We start from the raw sequence: 14,792 nt of genomic DNA, 5'->3' as shown, positions 1-14,792 counted from the left end.
TTCTATTCCACTCTTTATGTATTGCCATACCACCTGAGAATTGTCTCAAGGTGCTTAGGTTAAGGTTACATATAACACACAGCCTGAAGTGGTCAAAGCAAAACTCTGTGGGCAAGCTGGTGGTATTACATACAGTTGCATGCACTGCAGACAAAGCAATGCTTCTTTTACTCCTACTACACCAAGGCTCACCTTTGACCAACTTGGGACTTGTTAAGCTCAACATCCCAGCATGGCCTGAGAGGTCGAGGCCACTGGCCAACCACACAGGGCCGCAGAGGATGTCCTCCTTATGGTCCTCGAGAAAGGGACAAAGCCTGGAACCTACGGGGAGAAACGTCAGACCGAGATGCCATTAGGACATGGAATAGATAAGATTACCTTCAGATGATGTCTGGACACAAGGACTCCACAAGGACTTAATTAATGTTGACAACTGGAAACCAGGTCACATTGATTGAATCGTTGTAGAGCAGGCACCTCACAGGGACTACTTAAATGTCTATAGGGACAATGTCTTCGCCTTTCACAATGCCCATATGAAGGGTGTTGTCCCTGCATTAGCTGGGAAGTGCATTTAAATGGTGGATGGTGGGAATTTGCAGTAGCTAAGCTTATGATGCCAAAACACTGATCCTAATATCTTTTACAGCATCTTTAGTTTTAATGGGTTGATAAAGGAAACCCATCACCTTGCTGGGACTTCATGAACCCCACAGGGAGAAGGATTTCACTTTTCAGAAACAACCTTGAAGGCAACCTTTGGCAACCTTACAAGGACTCAATCCCCCGTGTAAACGCAAGCGAGTTTGACAGTGAAGTTACCTGGTGATTCCTCGATATCCATGAACTGGATGTCCTCTGCAAAGTCATGTAGGAGAGGCTGGCCATTCCTCTCGCCATTGGTGTGCAGGGCCTGAGACAGGGGGAAGGTGATCTGCCTGTCCACTGCTGTCTCTGGAGATGGGGGGGGGGGAGTAGAGGCGTTTGTCAAAGGGGAGAACCGGTCAGCTGTCAGTTTGCCTCAAACATCATGGGGTAGTTGGGTTTACTGGTCCATGGAGCATACTCAAGAAAGCTATTAGAATGTGCATTCAGTGTGCGTGGGTGTGTGTGTGTGTGTATATGTGTGTGTTAGTGCTAGGAGAGAGAGAGAGAGAGAGAGAGAGAGAGAGAGAGAGAGAGAGAGAGAGAGAGAGAGAGAGAGAGAGAGAGAGAGGAATCAACTGTATCCTTACCGTTGACCTTGCCTAATCCTGGGGCCTTGTTCTTCAGTAGGGTGACCTGGATCTGTGGAATGTTGGTAATGTTGGCGTTCATCACAAACTTGAAGTCCACGTGGCCCACCATGCACGCTTTGGGCAGCACCAGCTCAAACACGTGCTCGTCCCAGCTGGAGCTGCACACAAACGAAACCACAGCACAGTCCAGGGAAAACAAAGTATTAGTTTACAATGAACCTCCAACCTCCAGCCAAAGCCCTCATCTGCTTCCCACTGTTTCCCCTCAAACAAGACTACTGTTATTTTAGCTTACGAGTATGTTTTTTGTCAGAACAAAAAAGATGTGTGGTGTGTGTGAGAGAGAGAGAGAGAGAGAGAGAGAGAGAGAGAGAGAGAGAATCTGCAGTAGGCCAAAAGAGACTGGCTATAATGCTTCAAGACTGAAATTGTATCAGGTTCCTTCACATACTAAACCATGCCTATTGCATTACATGGCCTCAACATGTATTCTATAGAAAGTATATGTAGAGAAATCACTGGACTCAAACTGCACACTTATGCATACATGTCAACACATGGAATTTGTTGCTCTGCACACAGCAACACTACACATGCGTACCTGTCGCTCTGCAGCTTCCATGTGCGTGTGTGTTGCGCGGCGTCTCCGTGGTGCTGCTGGTGCAGGTGCTGAGGGTGGCGTCGCTGCTGCTGCTCCTGCTGCACCTCCACCCAGCAGGGCGGCACCGTGGCCGAGAAGCGCGGCGTCAGCGTCTCGAAGCGCGTCAGCTCCACCAGCGACGACAGCATCTCCACGCCCAGCACTTGGTCCACCAGGAGGTCAACTCCCGCTGCGGGCACACACACACACACACACACAGACACACACACACACACACACACACACACACACACAGACACACACACACACACAGACACAGTTAGCATGTGAAGTACAAGTGTGTCACACTATTACCCCATGTACAAAGAGAAACAATATTCTGAGAATCATTGTCGGTTCCTCCTACATTCAGCAAGGTCATGCACATGGTCCAAGATACAGAAGTGTGACAGCGCCTTGACCTTAGACGTCAACACTATGATGAAACGGCATTGAAGTCAGTATTGTGCAAGGAAAGCAACATGGCCTCAGGGAACTGAATATCCAATGAGCAACAATGAAAACATTCATGACTATTGGCGGTCACGCATGACGACTGGAAAATGGATGGATTTCAGACTTAAAACACAACAACAGTTCGTCCATTCAAAGACTGACGCACAGCTTGTAACGGTTACCCAGATGTGGTCACACTGAGGCGTGATGAGTGAGGGTCTGACAGTGATGATAGGAGACTGACCTGTGACCCCTGGGCTTGAGGGGTTCGAGGACGGCTTCGTCCCTTCGAACAGCTGGTCAACCCCTTTAGAAAGGGGGCCGTCAACAAAAATGTCGGCGTCATCTATATCGTCAAACACACCTCCAATTTGAAGGAAATGAAGTTCTCCACCTAGAGGGGAAATAAGACAGACTCTAAATAGGAGTACTTGTTACAGACTACAACAGCACAACTCCCGAAACACTAGGCATATCATTTCAAACGGGCCAGAGGCTGCATAAGGGGTTGGAAGCAGCTGTTACGGCCCACTGCTCTTGCACATCACCAGTTGCTCATAAAGTCATCCACCTTCACCCTCCCATTACCTACCACCCCACACATCTTCATTATTTTGTCCTGAAGGCAACCCCGCACACACACTAATAGGACCATATCATATGGCAAATGCGTTGAACGCAGGATAGCAAAACAGCCTATTCATCACACTATTTGCAAGTGGGGGTGGGGAAGGGGGTGTGCGTTTGTGTGTGTGTGTGCTGGCAGAGGCACAGTTCTGATTTACGTGTTCAGCTAAGGAATTTATGGGCTATGTGATACATTTACAAATGCCAGTTGAGGAACAGGGGCACCCCTCCTCAGTGATCTGTGCCACGGATTACTGAAGCCATGTAATGCAGTAGAGGGAGCCTCTGCTGAACTAGACATGCAGAGCACAGGACTGCAGGCTACGGGAGGACACTGCAATGTGCCTAACTACAACTTTACACTTTAAAACACAAAGCATTAGGCGGGGATCACATTAGCCAGCGGCAAGTGGCAGGTTTCCTATTGTTCTCTATGGTTCGGCAGCGGAACAGTGGCAACGCTGGCGTAACGCTAGTGTTGAATAAGCTGAGCGTTGAACAAGCTGAGCGTTGAACAAGCTGAGCGTTGAACAAGCTGAGCGTTGAACAAGCTGAGCGTTGAACAAGCTGAGCGTTGAACAAGCTGAGCGTTGAACAAGCTGAGCGTTGAACAAGCTGAGCGTTGAACAAGCTGAGCGTTGAACAAGCTGAGCGTTGAACAAGCTGAGCGTTGAACAAGCTGAGCGTTGAACAAGCTGAGCATTGAACAAGCTGAGCATTGAACTTGGTTCAACTTTCAAAGCGCCACGCAAGCGTATTCAATTGACGAACCGTTTGTGTTGCTTAGGAACAAGATAAAACTTATTATGGCCTGAGCGTTGTGTTACTTTTGCCGCTACCGCTTGCCTTCAAAAGCCTGACAATCAGAATTTCACATGTCCAGAGCACCGTGACGTGAAATAATCATATCTTTGCGGGGAAGCGCTGGCAGCCAGCGAAAGGGATCCTCACCTTTCGTGCAGGCGCACAGACGGTCAGTCCCCGAGCAGTAAGTGACGGAGACGAAGGGGTCCACCTCATCGCCGCCCTCTTTCATGGGCGGCTCGACCTTGGCCAGCACCTCAAGCGTGGCTAGGTCTAGCACCATGATGTAGCCGGCTTGCGTGGTCACCACCAGCTTCTCCTTGGCCGTGGACGGGCGAGGCGTTGGTGTTGGTGCGTGGCGCCCGCCGGGCGGTAGGTCCGGGCGGGCGTTCCGGCGCCACGGGCCGTTCTTGAGGCCGGGTGGCGGAGTGTCCTCCGAGGCGTCCTCGCCGTCTTCCTCGCGGCCGTCCAGCACGTCGGCGGGCAGCAGGATGAGCGAGGTGACGGCGTCGCGCGGGTCGCGGATGTGCTGCACCTTCACCGGCTCCTCCTCCAGCGTCACGATGCGCGTAGAGTAGTTCAGCTTGTACAGCACCAGGTAGCCGCCACCGCCGCCACCGCTGCCAATACTGCCCCCGAACGCCCGGGACGAGGGCTGCTGCTGCTGCTGCTGCTGGTCGGGGGGCAGAATGAGGGGCGTCTGCTGGGGCGAGGTGCCTGGCGCGTGGCCGCCCTCATGGCCGTTGGCCAGCGTGGGCAGCGCCTGGAGCTCGTCCTTGCGGCCGCGACTGCAGAGGGCCGAGTGCAGGCGGTTGAGGTTGTTGAGCGCCTCCACCTGGTTGATGGCGCTGAGCGACTCCACCGAGCAGGGCTGCAGGCCCACCAGCAGGTGCAGGCCGTCGCTGCACGGCGTGATGGAGTCCACGTACAGGTTCTCGTCCTCCAGCTCTTTGGGAAGCCGCAGGCACTGGACCAGGGCGCCGGGCCTCGGGGGCGCCAGCGGACCCCACTTTTCAGGCGCGTCGGGCGGGCCGATGCCGCTGTTGCCGCCGACGCTGCCGGTGGGCGGCCACGGGGCAGTGGCGTCGGCGAACTGCTGGATGTAGGTGATGGGCGGGTCTTGCAGGAGCAGCTGCTCGTGCGAGTCGAACTCCATCTCGATGATCTGCGGCACGCTGAAGCCTTCCTCGTGCAGGCTCTTGCCCATCAGGTTGTTCATCTGCGCAAACACCTTGCCGTTCACCTTCTCGTCCGCCTCCTTGATGCTGTACAGGAGCAGCACAGGGATAGTCCGGCGGATGGGCGAGACAGGGAGGCTGGGGGAGCCCAGCTCGGGGGCCGGGTGGCAGGTCTCGATCTCCATGGGACCCTGGTCGGGGGCCACGACCACCAGGGGGGTGGCCTCAGGGACCTGAGTCCTTAAGGGTCCGTCGGCGGTGGAGGAAGGGGGAGGTGGTCGTCGCGCGGGGCCCGAGGACGGGCCCCCGGTGAGCGGCGAGCTGGCGGCCGAGCGGTAGCTGAGCAGACCGCCCGTCAGCAGGCAGGGGAAGGGAATGTTGTGCTGCTCGGCCGGCTTCTCCTTGGCCTTGTCGGCCTTGGCCTGCGGCAGCGCCGGGTTGGCCCCCAGCTCCTCCAGGTCCTTGACGGTGTCCTCCAGCACGCTGGCCACCACCTCCCACTGCAGCTTCTCAGGCTGCTGCAGCACGCTCAGCGCAGTCACCCCCAGGCTCACCTCCAGGCTCTCCTTCTGAGACGGGTGACCTGACGAGACACACACACACACACACACACACACACACACACACACACACACACACACACACACACACACAGAGGCCATAGTTTACCGAACCTGGACATTACTTTTGAAGAGTTTGGTTCCAAAATGCTATATCTTCCATTTTCATGAAAATGTTTGTTTTCCATGTAATTTCAGTGGAACTGTAGTTGGGTTATTGCTATTGCTGTACTCGATCAAAACAACACAACTGCAAAATGATATATATTACCTGAGAGACACAATTAAATAACATGACTAATGTTTCTAAAAATGGATATATAGCGCTTTGGAACCAAACACTTCAGATGATCACAGAGACTTTTCATTTAGAAAAGACAAACACTATGGACCAAGAGAAGCAGTCCAAACGTGCAGTTTGTCTACCAATTATGTGAAATGATCTTAATCTTCATGAATCTTCAGTACATATCAGTACGCAGTTTATTATTCTGCATATAGAAGTCACACATTTAAGCGTGTTATTGGTGGGGAACTTCACATCCAGTGTAAGGAGATAATTTCTCAGTCAGTCAGTAGTGTTTACACACAAAACATTCCCCCCATGTTATACAAGTTGGCATGCCCAACACACACACAGGGCGAATCCTGTTAACCGAGCAGCATGCTGATAGACCCCGCTGGGACTATGATATATTTAACAAGAGCCGCTGGCAGACTCAGCAGGTGGGTGTTGAGGACAACACACACAGACACTCGAGTGAGATGTGACAGCATGGTGCAGATGGAGTGAGAAGAGGTGGGATCCACCGCCAGCTAAGTTGCGTTACCACGTAGAGCTCCGTACCTGTGACTGACTCCGATCTGGAATGCTCTTCACTGTCCGAGTCCTCCAACTGATCATCACTGTAAAAACACACACACACGGAACATAACAGGTTACAGTGAGTACTCAACGGCCGTCATGGGGTTGTTGTTTTTCAGAAGACGTGATTCATCTTTTACAGATGGGATTGTGGGTTGGTGAGAGTTGATGATCTATTTCGATCTTTCAAAACTCTTGCTTCATTATGGTTACAAAATGGGCCCTGAAGGCTGCCAAGCACCCTGATTTTATGCCAGATCTCTAAAAATGGGCATATAACTGTTCTCAATCAATCACCCTGAAGCTTTGTGTACCACCTCTAGAAAGCAAACACTGAATTCAATACTTCTTGATATTCACACTGCCAAATTAAACGCCTCCATTATGGCCTATCAGAACTATAGTATTCAGCCCTTTTATTACGCCAAGACTCATCGTAATTACAGCAATTTACAAAACCTTCTAATTACGCTTTGACAGCTTATATCCTAGTTTTACCCAGCCCATTAGCTACATTCGGTCATATGATTGACATCCTAAAGACCCAGTGCTTGACTGATCATCTTTTCAGACCTTCCCGATAAACTTTGTCTAAGCCAGTTTTTCTCAAACTTTACATGGCAAGCCCCTTTGACAATCATAATAATGGAAAAAAACTAGATGTACCGCAGAGCGGTACAAAATATGACCGCCGCCCAGTCCAGCACATTTTTTTCACAAAAATAAATCACGCTGAAAGGCCTATATGATTCTAACTGTCTCACTAAATTGCATTATCCACACTCAATTCTCACTGGTATCTGCTAGACAACAAGTACCAAAACATGATTAGTTCATAGATTTCACATGTAAAATTCATTTTATACAAGCCCACCTCCATCTTGCCTGTTCATAATTCTGAGAAATTCTTGAATTGTGTGCATGTGTGGATGTACATGTTTATGTTATGTGTGTATGTGTGTGTGTGTGTGTGTGTGTGCTAGTGTGTGTGTCTGCGTATGTGCCTGTGCATGCATGCGTACATATGTCTACTGTGTGAGTATGTGTCATACGTATGATTACTGTGAATGTATGTGTGTGCGTGTGTATCTGTTTGTGCACATGTGTGCACATGAAATGGGTTAACATGACCCCTGGAGGCAAACATACACGGAAAAATTGGTCATCCCTAGGCCCTACAGTTCTCAAGATATTCACAGAGAACTGTGTCTGTCCTACCCTCCTTTCGGGGGGTCCAGTCCAGCCGGGGGGGCTACAGATCAAAACAAAAAGCAGCGGTTCCATGCTATCCATGTGGGGTTACATGCCCACCAAGTTTTGTGTGTACCCGGTCTTTCGGTGTCGGGAATCCTTGTTGGTATCGTCACTAAATGTACACATACATTATTTTATTGTAAGGCCCCCACGAGCGAAAGTACACAAAACTTAGCATGCATTGGAGGGTGTAATAATGATCTTACACTTTTAATTTCGTGCAGTTTTGACCATGTCAGCCAGAGATATTGTGATGAAAACACCTAATTTTTGCTTTTTAATTTTTTTTTTAACTAGGTGGGCTATACATGAAATAAGTGGTAATGGGATGGGTTGACATGCCCCTTAAGACCAATATACATAAAAAGGTGGACCTCCTAGGCCCGACGGTTCTCGAGATTTTCACAGAAAACTGTCTCCGGCCACCTACAGGCCAGTTGGTGTATAGTAACATAAATGAATTTATTGTGTGGCCCCCCATGAACGGAATTCCACGAAACTTGGCGTGCATACAAAGGATGTCATAATGATCCTACACTTCCAATTTCGTGCAGTTTTGACTATGTTAGGTCACAGATACCTGCGATTAAAACACTTCATTTTTACTTTTTTGTGTTTAACTAGGTGGCGCTATACATGAAATGAGTAGTTATGGAATGGGTTGACCTGGCCCCTTGAGATCAACATACAAAAAAAATGGTCCTCTTAAACCCTACGGTTTTCGAGATATTCACAGAAAACTGTGCCCTACCCTCCTTTCGGGGGGTCCAGTCCAGCGGGGGGGCTACAGATCAAAACGAAAAACGACGGTTCCATGCTATCCATGTGGGGTTACATGCCCACCAAGTTTCGTGTACCGGGAATCCTTGACGGAAATTTGGGCATGCGAAAAAAACAAAAAAAAAACAAATCTGACTAAACCTATATGACCGCTTCGCTGCGGTCATAATAAAATGTGTCTAGTGATGCCGTACCTGTCCCCCTCAAGTTTTGGCAGGTCCGAGCAGCTGGATGAGTCCTCCAGCCAGGCCAGAGTGGGCCTCCGGGACTCTGTGCCCAGGCCCTGCTCGCTGCTGGACAGGAAGAGCTGGCGCAGAATAACCGGGTCGTACGGGTTGATCTCAAACTTCAAGTGCACCTGCAGCAGCCACAGCAGCAGAGAAACAAAAAAACATCACATACAAGATCAGTGACAGGGACACGAGAAGGACTTGCAGCCTGATGAAGAGAAGTCAAGGTGGCAGAAATCAATGGCTGTAGACACTTGAAGAGTCAACTTCAAGTTCAGGCTGAAGATCCGGGGCTCTATTTAATAGCTTTCATTTCAGTCCTTTCATCTAGCCGTTATTTCAAATGTATAATCTCACCAGTGTTTTCTCCAGATTTGTTTTTAGCAATGGGGGCAGGCCAGTCCGCAAACTCCCAGCCTCCACCAAATCAACACAACAATATGGGGAGTGAAACTGGACGGGCCCTAATAACCTCTGACTAGTCCTACTTGTTGTTAAATTGCAGTGTGAACGGCAACCATGGGGGAGGACACATCGGCAGGATAATTTAAAAAGCAACTGGGACTACATTGTGCATTTGCCCCAATTCCGATAGAGTGGGGGCAATAATTTTACCATCATGGGGGGCCGCCATGGCCATGAACACTGCTCACTCCAAAACAGAATAGGCAAATACCAAATAGCCACTCCTATATGCTCATATTTAAATAACCATTAGAGTCGATGCAAACCTTCATCAGCTTGGACACGTCCCATATGCAGATCTTGCCCCTCTTGGTGGCGGCAGCCAGGAAGTGCGGGCAGCTGCCGAAGCCATAGCAGGCAATCTTGTCCGAGCCGTCCGGACTGGGGAACTGTGCCGGGCTGGTCGCCAGGGTTACTGACAGCGGAACGTTCTGCGTGTGCTCGCCCTTGACAAATGGACAGTTGGGGGAATGTCGCTCGTGCTCCGACCTGCAAAGAAAATAACAAAAACATCAACCGAGGACTCGCGCTTCGTCCAGTTCGTTGCTGGCGTCCCTTCACAATTCAGCATTTCCCAGACTCAACCCTCACGATCCTACACATCACATTCTTATGGTGTATATACGTCATCCAATAAAAAAATACCTCTCCAACACTTAAATGAGCGATTTGTAGGATTGTTACCGAACGTTCTGTAGGCCAAAATCAAAACACTGGTGAACGTTCTCAAGACTACCTAGACACGAGCCTCTTCTGGGTTGCCAGATGTAGGATAATGCAGACTTAGTTAACGTTAGTTGACCTGCAGCTGCTTAAACGTTTCTCCAACCATGACCCAGCGACACATTACGGAAACAGTGAGAACTAAAAATACCTCTCTAACCAACTTAACATATTTAGCTGAAGATAGCGATGCAGATGAAGTTTAGCCTAGGCTACCTGTCGTGGAGAAATATAGCCAGCTCTGCGTCAGACTTTATATTCTTCGTTTAACGAAGACGTCGCCATCTAAGGAAGCTCCTCTGATGTCCACTAAATTGGTTTCTTGTTTTAATTTTGGAAATTTGCCTGCCTCTCGTAGGCTAGGCCTATTCGTTCATGACTACAACTGACAGCTGTTGACAATTGGCCTTTGCTAATTTGGTAACCCAAATGGGGGGACGGGCCTGCCCATTATTAATACACTATTCTAGAATTAATCGTTCAAAACATAAATGAAAATTCCAAGAGATTCCGCCCCGTAACTCATTTTTTTTCACTGGTTTTACGGGTTATAGTAATGTTGTCAAATAAGCCATTACTTCAATTCATCGTGTTTCCTTACTCTCTGATGACATATGGTGATATTTTTGGAATGATTACAATTTATTTTCCATTATTTCCTACACGCAAGCAGTGCCAACTACTGTACATAGGTGAGAATCAATGCATGTGGGTGGGTGCAGTGGGCTCACTCACCATGGCTCATCAGTGGGCTCCCAACACACCAGGCACACACTACAGGTGAAACACATGGCGCGGTCGTCACCCGTGGAGGCAGGCTGCAGAGACAGGCACAGAAACAGACACACAGGCGCGGAGCGAGTGAGACTCTGGGCTTGGTACTGTACGTTAGATCTGAATCAATAAAGGATCAGGGATGATTAAAGAAGCTGGAACTCTCATTTGAACAGGACTCAAGGGGAGCGATGACCATCATGTGTCTCAATGACCTATCATCATCATCCTGATTTGAAACAATAAACACATCTATTGAATATGGCCAATATATATAGCATTTATTATACGGTTCTTCACAATGCAAGTAGAACGCTCCATTGATTTGAATGGGATTTCCCAAGTTCGGTCATTATTTTCATCTAAGGACCTCTAAATAATGACCGCCGTCAATGGCAACGGATTTTCATTCAAAAGTGAAGGCAGACGGTTGATCTGTTCTAAAGAACGTTTGATTCAAGTTCAGCGTGTGTTGCGAACTATTATATGTTCTTTTGGCAAGTAGCCGTATAATAAGCGGGATAATGTATAGAATGCCGGTCATTATGTCCGGTTCGGCCTATCGGGACTTATTTTCCCAATAATGACTGGCGTTCTATACATTATCCCTTACATAATAAATTGAGCACTAGTGTTTATATGGCAGGATCTAAATATGAAAGAGGGTGAGTAGGTTTGATGGTTTTGAATAGCTTCTTGTCTCCCACTTGTTCTGTTGGTATAGCAACTCGATAGCAAGGGGATAAGATGTTCTGCCATTTCCACAGAAAGAAATACTAATCCGTTTCCTTGGTTTTCATGGTAAAGCCGAGGGGAGTTACCTTTCTAGTGCCTGCAAGAGCCAGGGGAATCTCGGGGATTCCCAAGGACAAGGACAAAAGCAAAACCAGAAGTGGGATTTTTAAAAAGTAGGCTACCTCAATGTGGAACACAGGCACAATGACTATGTAACAGAACAATGAGACTCAGACAGAAAGCACAACGGAGAAAACATGAAACAAAGAGGGAGACAGTGAGGGGGGGAAAAAAGAGAAAGAAAACCCAAAAAATACGAGGGTTGAACAGACGGAAAGAGAATAGAAAGAATAATGAAAGAAAAGAAAGTGAAGGAAAGAAGAGAAAGCGAAGGAAAGAAGAAAGAGGAGAAAGAGTAGTTCAGGAGACACAACCCACCTGGTGGTAGAAGCCCGCCTGGGCCATGGGGTCCGGCTGAGCCCAGCGGTAGCCAGCATGCGGCCAGGACGTGAACGTTTCTCTCCTGTTTGCCTCACTGTACATCAAGGATCTGGACAACAACGCAGTTAGTTAGCCAACTTAGTTTAACCTGCAATGTGTACACCTGCCCGGGCTCGTACAAGCAACTTGCAGGTCCTTGGAAACCTCTTTAGGAAGGTTAATTTAACGTACATACTGCTACCCATCATTGCAGCTGGCTACCGTTACATTAGTTACGCCCGACACGTAAGATTAACACTTAGTAAGTCAAAGATACAAATGGGCTACATATTTACTACTGCGGGACTGTTTGTCTAAGCTTTTTACATGTAAAAGCTTTAGTAGAAGTGCAGCCTTCTTTAAAGATTCCCCATCGATATCTACAGCATGTTAGATACTAGAGCCAACTTCAATATGAGCAACAATTTGTTTGTAAGCAGGTGTGGCATCTTGGGTTCTCTCACCTATCTACAGAGCGTCCAGGTCCCACCCCCAACTCAGGCCGGGCACTCGGTAAGAGGTAGGAGAGCCTGTCCATGATGGACGAGGCCACAGACAAGGCAGCAACGTTCTGGTTTATCTTCTTCAGCTCGTTCACGATGGCACTGGCCACCACCTTGATCACGTGGTGCGGGAGATGGAAAGTCACCGTCGCCCACTGATGAGAGAGAGAGAGAAAGAGAGAGAGAGAGAGAGAGAGAGAGAGAGAGAGAGAGAGAGAGAGAGAGAGAGAGAGAGAAAGAAAGAAAGAAAGAGAGAGAGAGAGAGAGAACGGGATAGAGAGGATATCATCAGAATCATTCAGAGCCAAGTGTCACTATGGTCAATGGCAGGCCAATGAAGTAGTGGCCATACAGATTCTAATGAGAGAATCAAATGTCCCTGCGCCCTGCAGCAGAGAAACCCAGGCTTGAGGACGGAGAATGTACCAGAAAAATGCGGAACTCTATGAGGGGTCAGGAATAGAGCAGAGAGGGAGATCCATCACCAGCACACAGTATAATTGCTAAAGTGGCGTGATGCAGGAGCGGGCCAAAAACGGAGCATGGCAGGGAGGAGGAAACGGTGTAGCGCGTGCTCGACTGCTACTCAGTCCCCCCCGGAGCCTTTCTTGTGGCTCGCAGAAAATGCAGAACGTTCAAAGTTAAAAAATTATTGTGTTTCACTGCAGTGCACCAATTCAGAAGAGTTAGGAACACAAGGGGAACACAATGAAGGATGACATCTTGCTCTAAAAAGCAAACGCATGAACTGTGCAGTCATTTAAAAGAATCCGATGTGATCCAAAATGTCTGACATCATGGCGTGTCTTTCCGAGGGCTTTTTTAGTGATGAAACCGGTCATATACAAACACTGTATTTGTGCACAGTAGGTGTTGTAAAAGCATGTGTTTTTGTTTTGTTTTTTGGCTGTTGTCATGACACAACACAGGTGATTGTGTCAGAGTGCCCAGACAGTGAAGCCTCCACTCGCTTCCAGGAGAGATTGCGATGGGCGAGTCCAGACGCCTCCAGAAAGAAACACAAACACACACACAGACACAGACAGACACACACACACACACAGACAGACACACACACAAGGAGATAACCTCAGACAATCACACAACTTCACATACCCAACCAGCACACCCACACACACCTTAGGACTTGACCCACACAGTGGAAGACACACTTAAGATGCGACACATAAGCCAAAACTCCCTGAGGTGGCATGTGGGAAATGCCTGGAGGTCAGCCAACAATGCGCTTCAGTATTAAAAGCATAACAGGCAGCTTGCGAAAATGGGGAGTGCCTTTTTGGAGGGGAGGGAAAAAAACAGACACACCATCAGCCTCATGGTTATTAAAAACAGGTTCTTTTTTTAATAATATCACCTTTGTTCTTTCTTTTCTCTTTTAAGATGAAATGGTGTGTGTGTGCGTGTGTGTAAAAGAGGGGGGGGGTCCCCAGCCCAAGTCTTTCTAATTGGTGTTAGACTAACCCACAGGAGCCCTTGTTATTTATTCATCTCTCTTGGTCTCTTCCCATTGGGAGTGGGGTGGGGGGGCACAGGGGTGGCTAATGAACCACTTGGCCTCGTCTCAGCTGAGGCCAGGCTGGGCAGTGGCATAACTGATTTGGGTGAGGCTATGGATTTCTTTGGCCACAGCCCCACTGGCTTGAGCTTTTGGGAAGGACAGAGAGGAAAGCACCCAAGCGCGCTGCCCTGCTCACCCAAGACAAAAGAGATACGGCTGTGGTTCCGGGTGGAGGCGGCGGCGGAGAGGTGAGAGGAGGGGGTGGGGTGGGGTGGGGAGCTGGCACTGCGGTGGACAGGGAGGAAGCTCCGCGGTGTGACTGAAGCCCTGGCATGGGGGATCTGTTATTTGGCTGCTGCTGCTGCTGCGGTGGTGGTGGAGGAGGAGGAGGAGGGGGGCAGGGGGCAGCCGCCTGTCTCTCTCTGATGTGCTTTACTGTCAGGGGAGGAAACTGGGCACGGAGAGGGGGGGGCAGGAAGAAGAAGAGGAGGAGGCGGAGGAGGAGGTGGGTATCTGTGCCTGCTCCCCACTCTGGCTATTGATATGCTTATATGGTCTGCAGACACAGAGCGCTCTCGCTCTCTCTCTCTCTCTCTCTCTCTCTCTCTCACACACACACACACACACACACCCACCTACCTCCCTCCCTCTCTGTGTGTGATGCTTACTGCAGTCAAATATCTTGTTACTGGGCTCGAGCCGGTGCCGCTTACCATGTGCATGCAAAATGTGCGTAAGATAAGTATAAACAGTCTGAACTGTAATTACACACACACATAGAAGGACCATATTCCTGCTGTAGGGATTTAAAAGCCTGCTTTCATCATTTTTTTTTGGTCGCTGTAGTTTCACCTTCTCATAAATACACACACATTTATGGTCAAAGCAGTACATTTAATAAAGTACCTCTATAAAACATTCCCGGTGAAAATCCTTGCACTGGCAGGTAAATAATTGA

General features: G+C 48.8%; 1 protein-coding gene across 1 annotated transcript in view; it reads right to left on the bottom strand.

The window, feature by feature from the left end:
• birc6 (baculoviral IAP repeat containing 6) overlaps positions 1–14,792 on the bottom strand; it is a 138,185-nt gene that overhangs the window by 108,463 nt on the left and 14,930 nt on the right. Inside the window, 12 exon segments of the mRNA XM_048269172.1 lie at positions 193–324; positions 826–957; positions 1,239–1,399; positions 1,843–2,071; positions 2,582–2,731; positions 3,916–5,529; positions 6,354–6,412; positions 8,600–8,763; positions 9,367–9,589; positions 10,559–10,641; positions 11,771–11,882; positions 12,277–12,470. Coding sequence (XP_048125129.1) covers positions 193–324; positions 826–957; positions 1,239–1,399; positions 1,843–2,071; positions 2,582–2,731; positions 3,916–5,529; positions 6,354–6,412; positions 8,600–8,763; positions 9,367–9,589; positions 10,559–10,641; positions 11,771–11,882; positions 12,277–12,470 — 3,253 coding nt within the window.

This window comes from Alosa alosa, chromosome 18, assembly GCF_017589495.1.
Source record: "Alosa alosa isolate M-15738 ecotype Scorff River chromosome 18, AALO_Geno_1.1, whole genome shotgun sequence".
Classification (NCBI taxonomy): Eukaryota; Metazoa; Chordata; class Actinopteri; order Clupeiformes; family Clupeidae; genus Alosa; species Alosa alosa.
The sequence above is the reverse complement of the archived record's forward strand: the minus strand, read 5'-3'. Positions and strand labels throughout refer to the sequence as shown.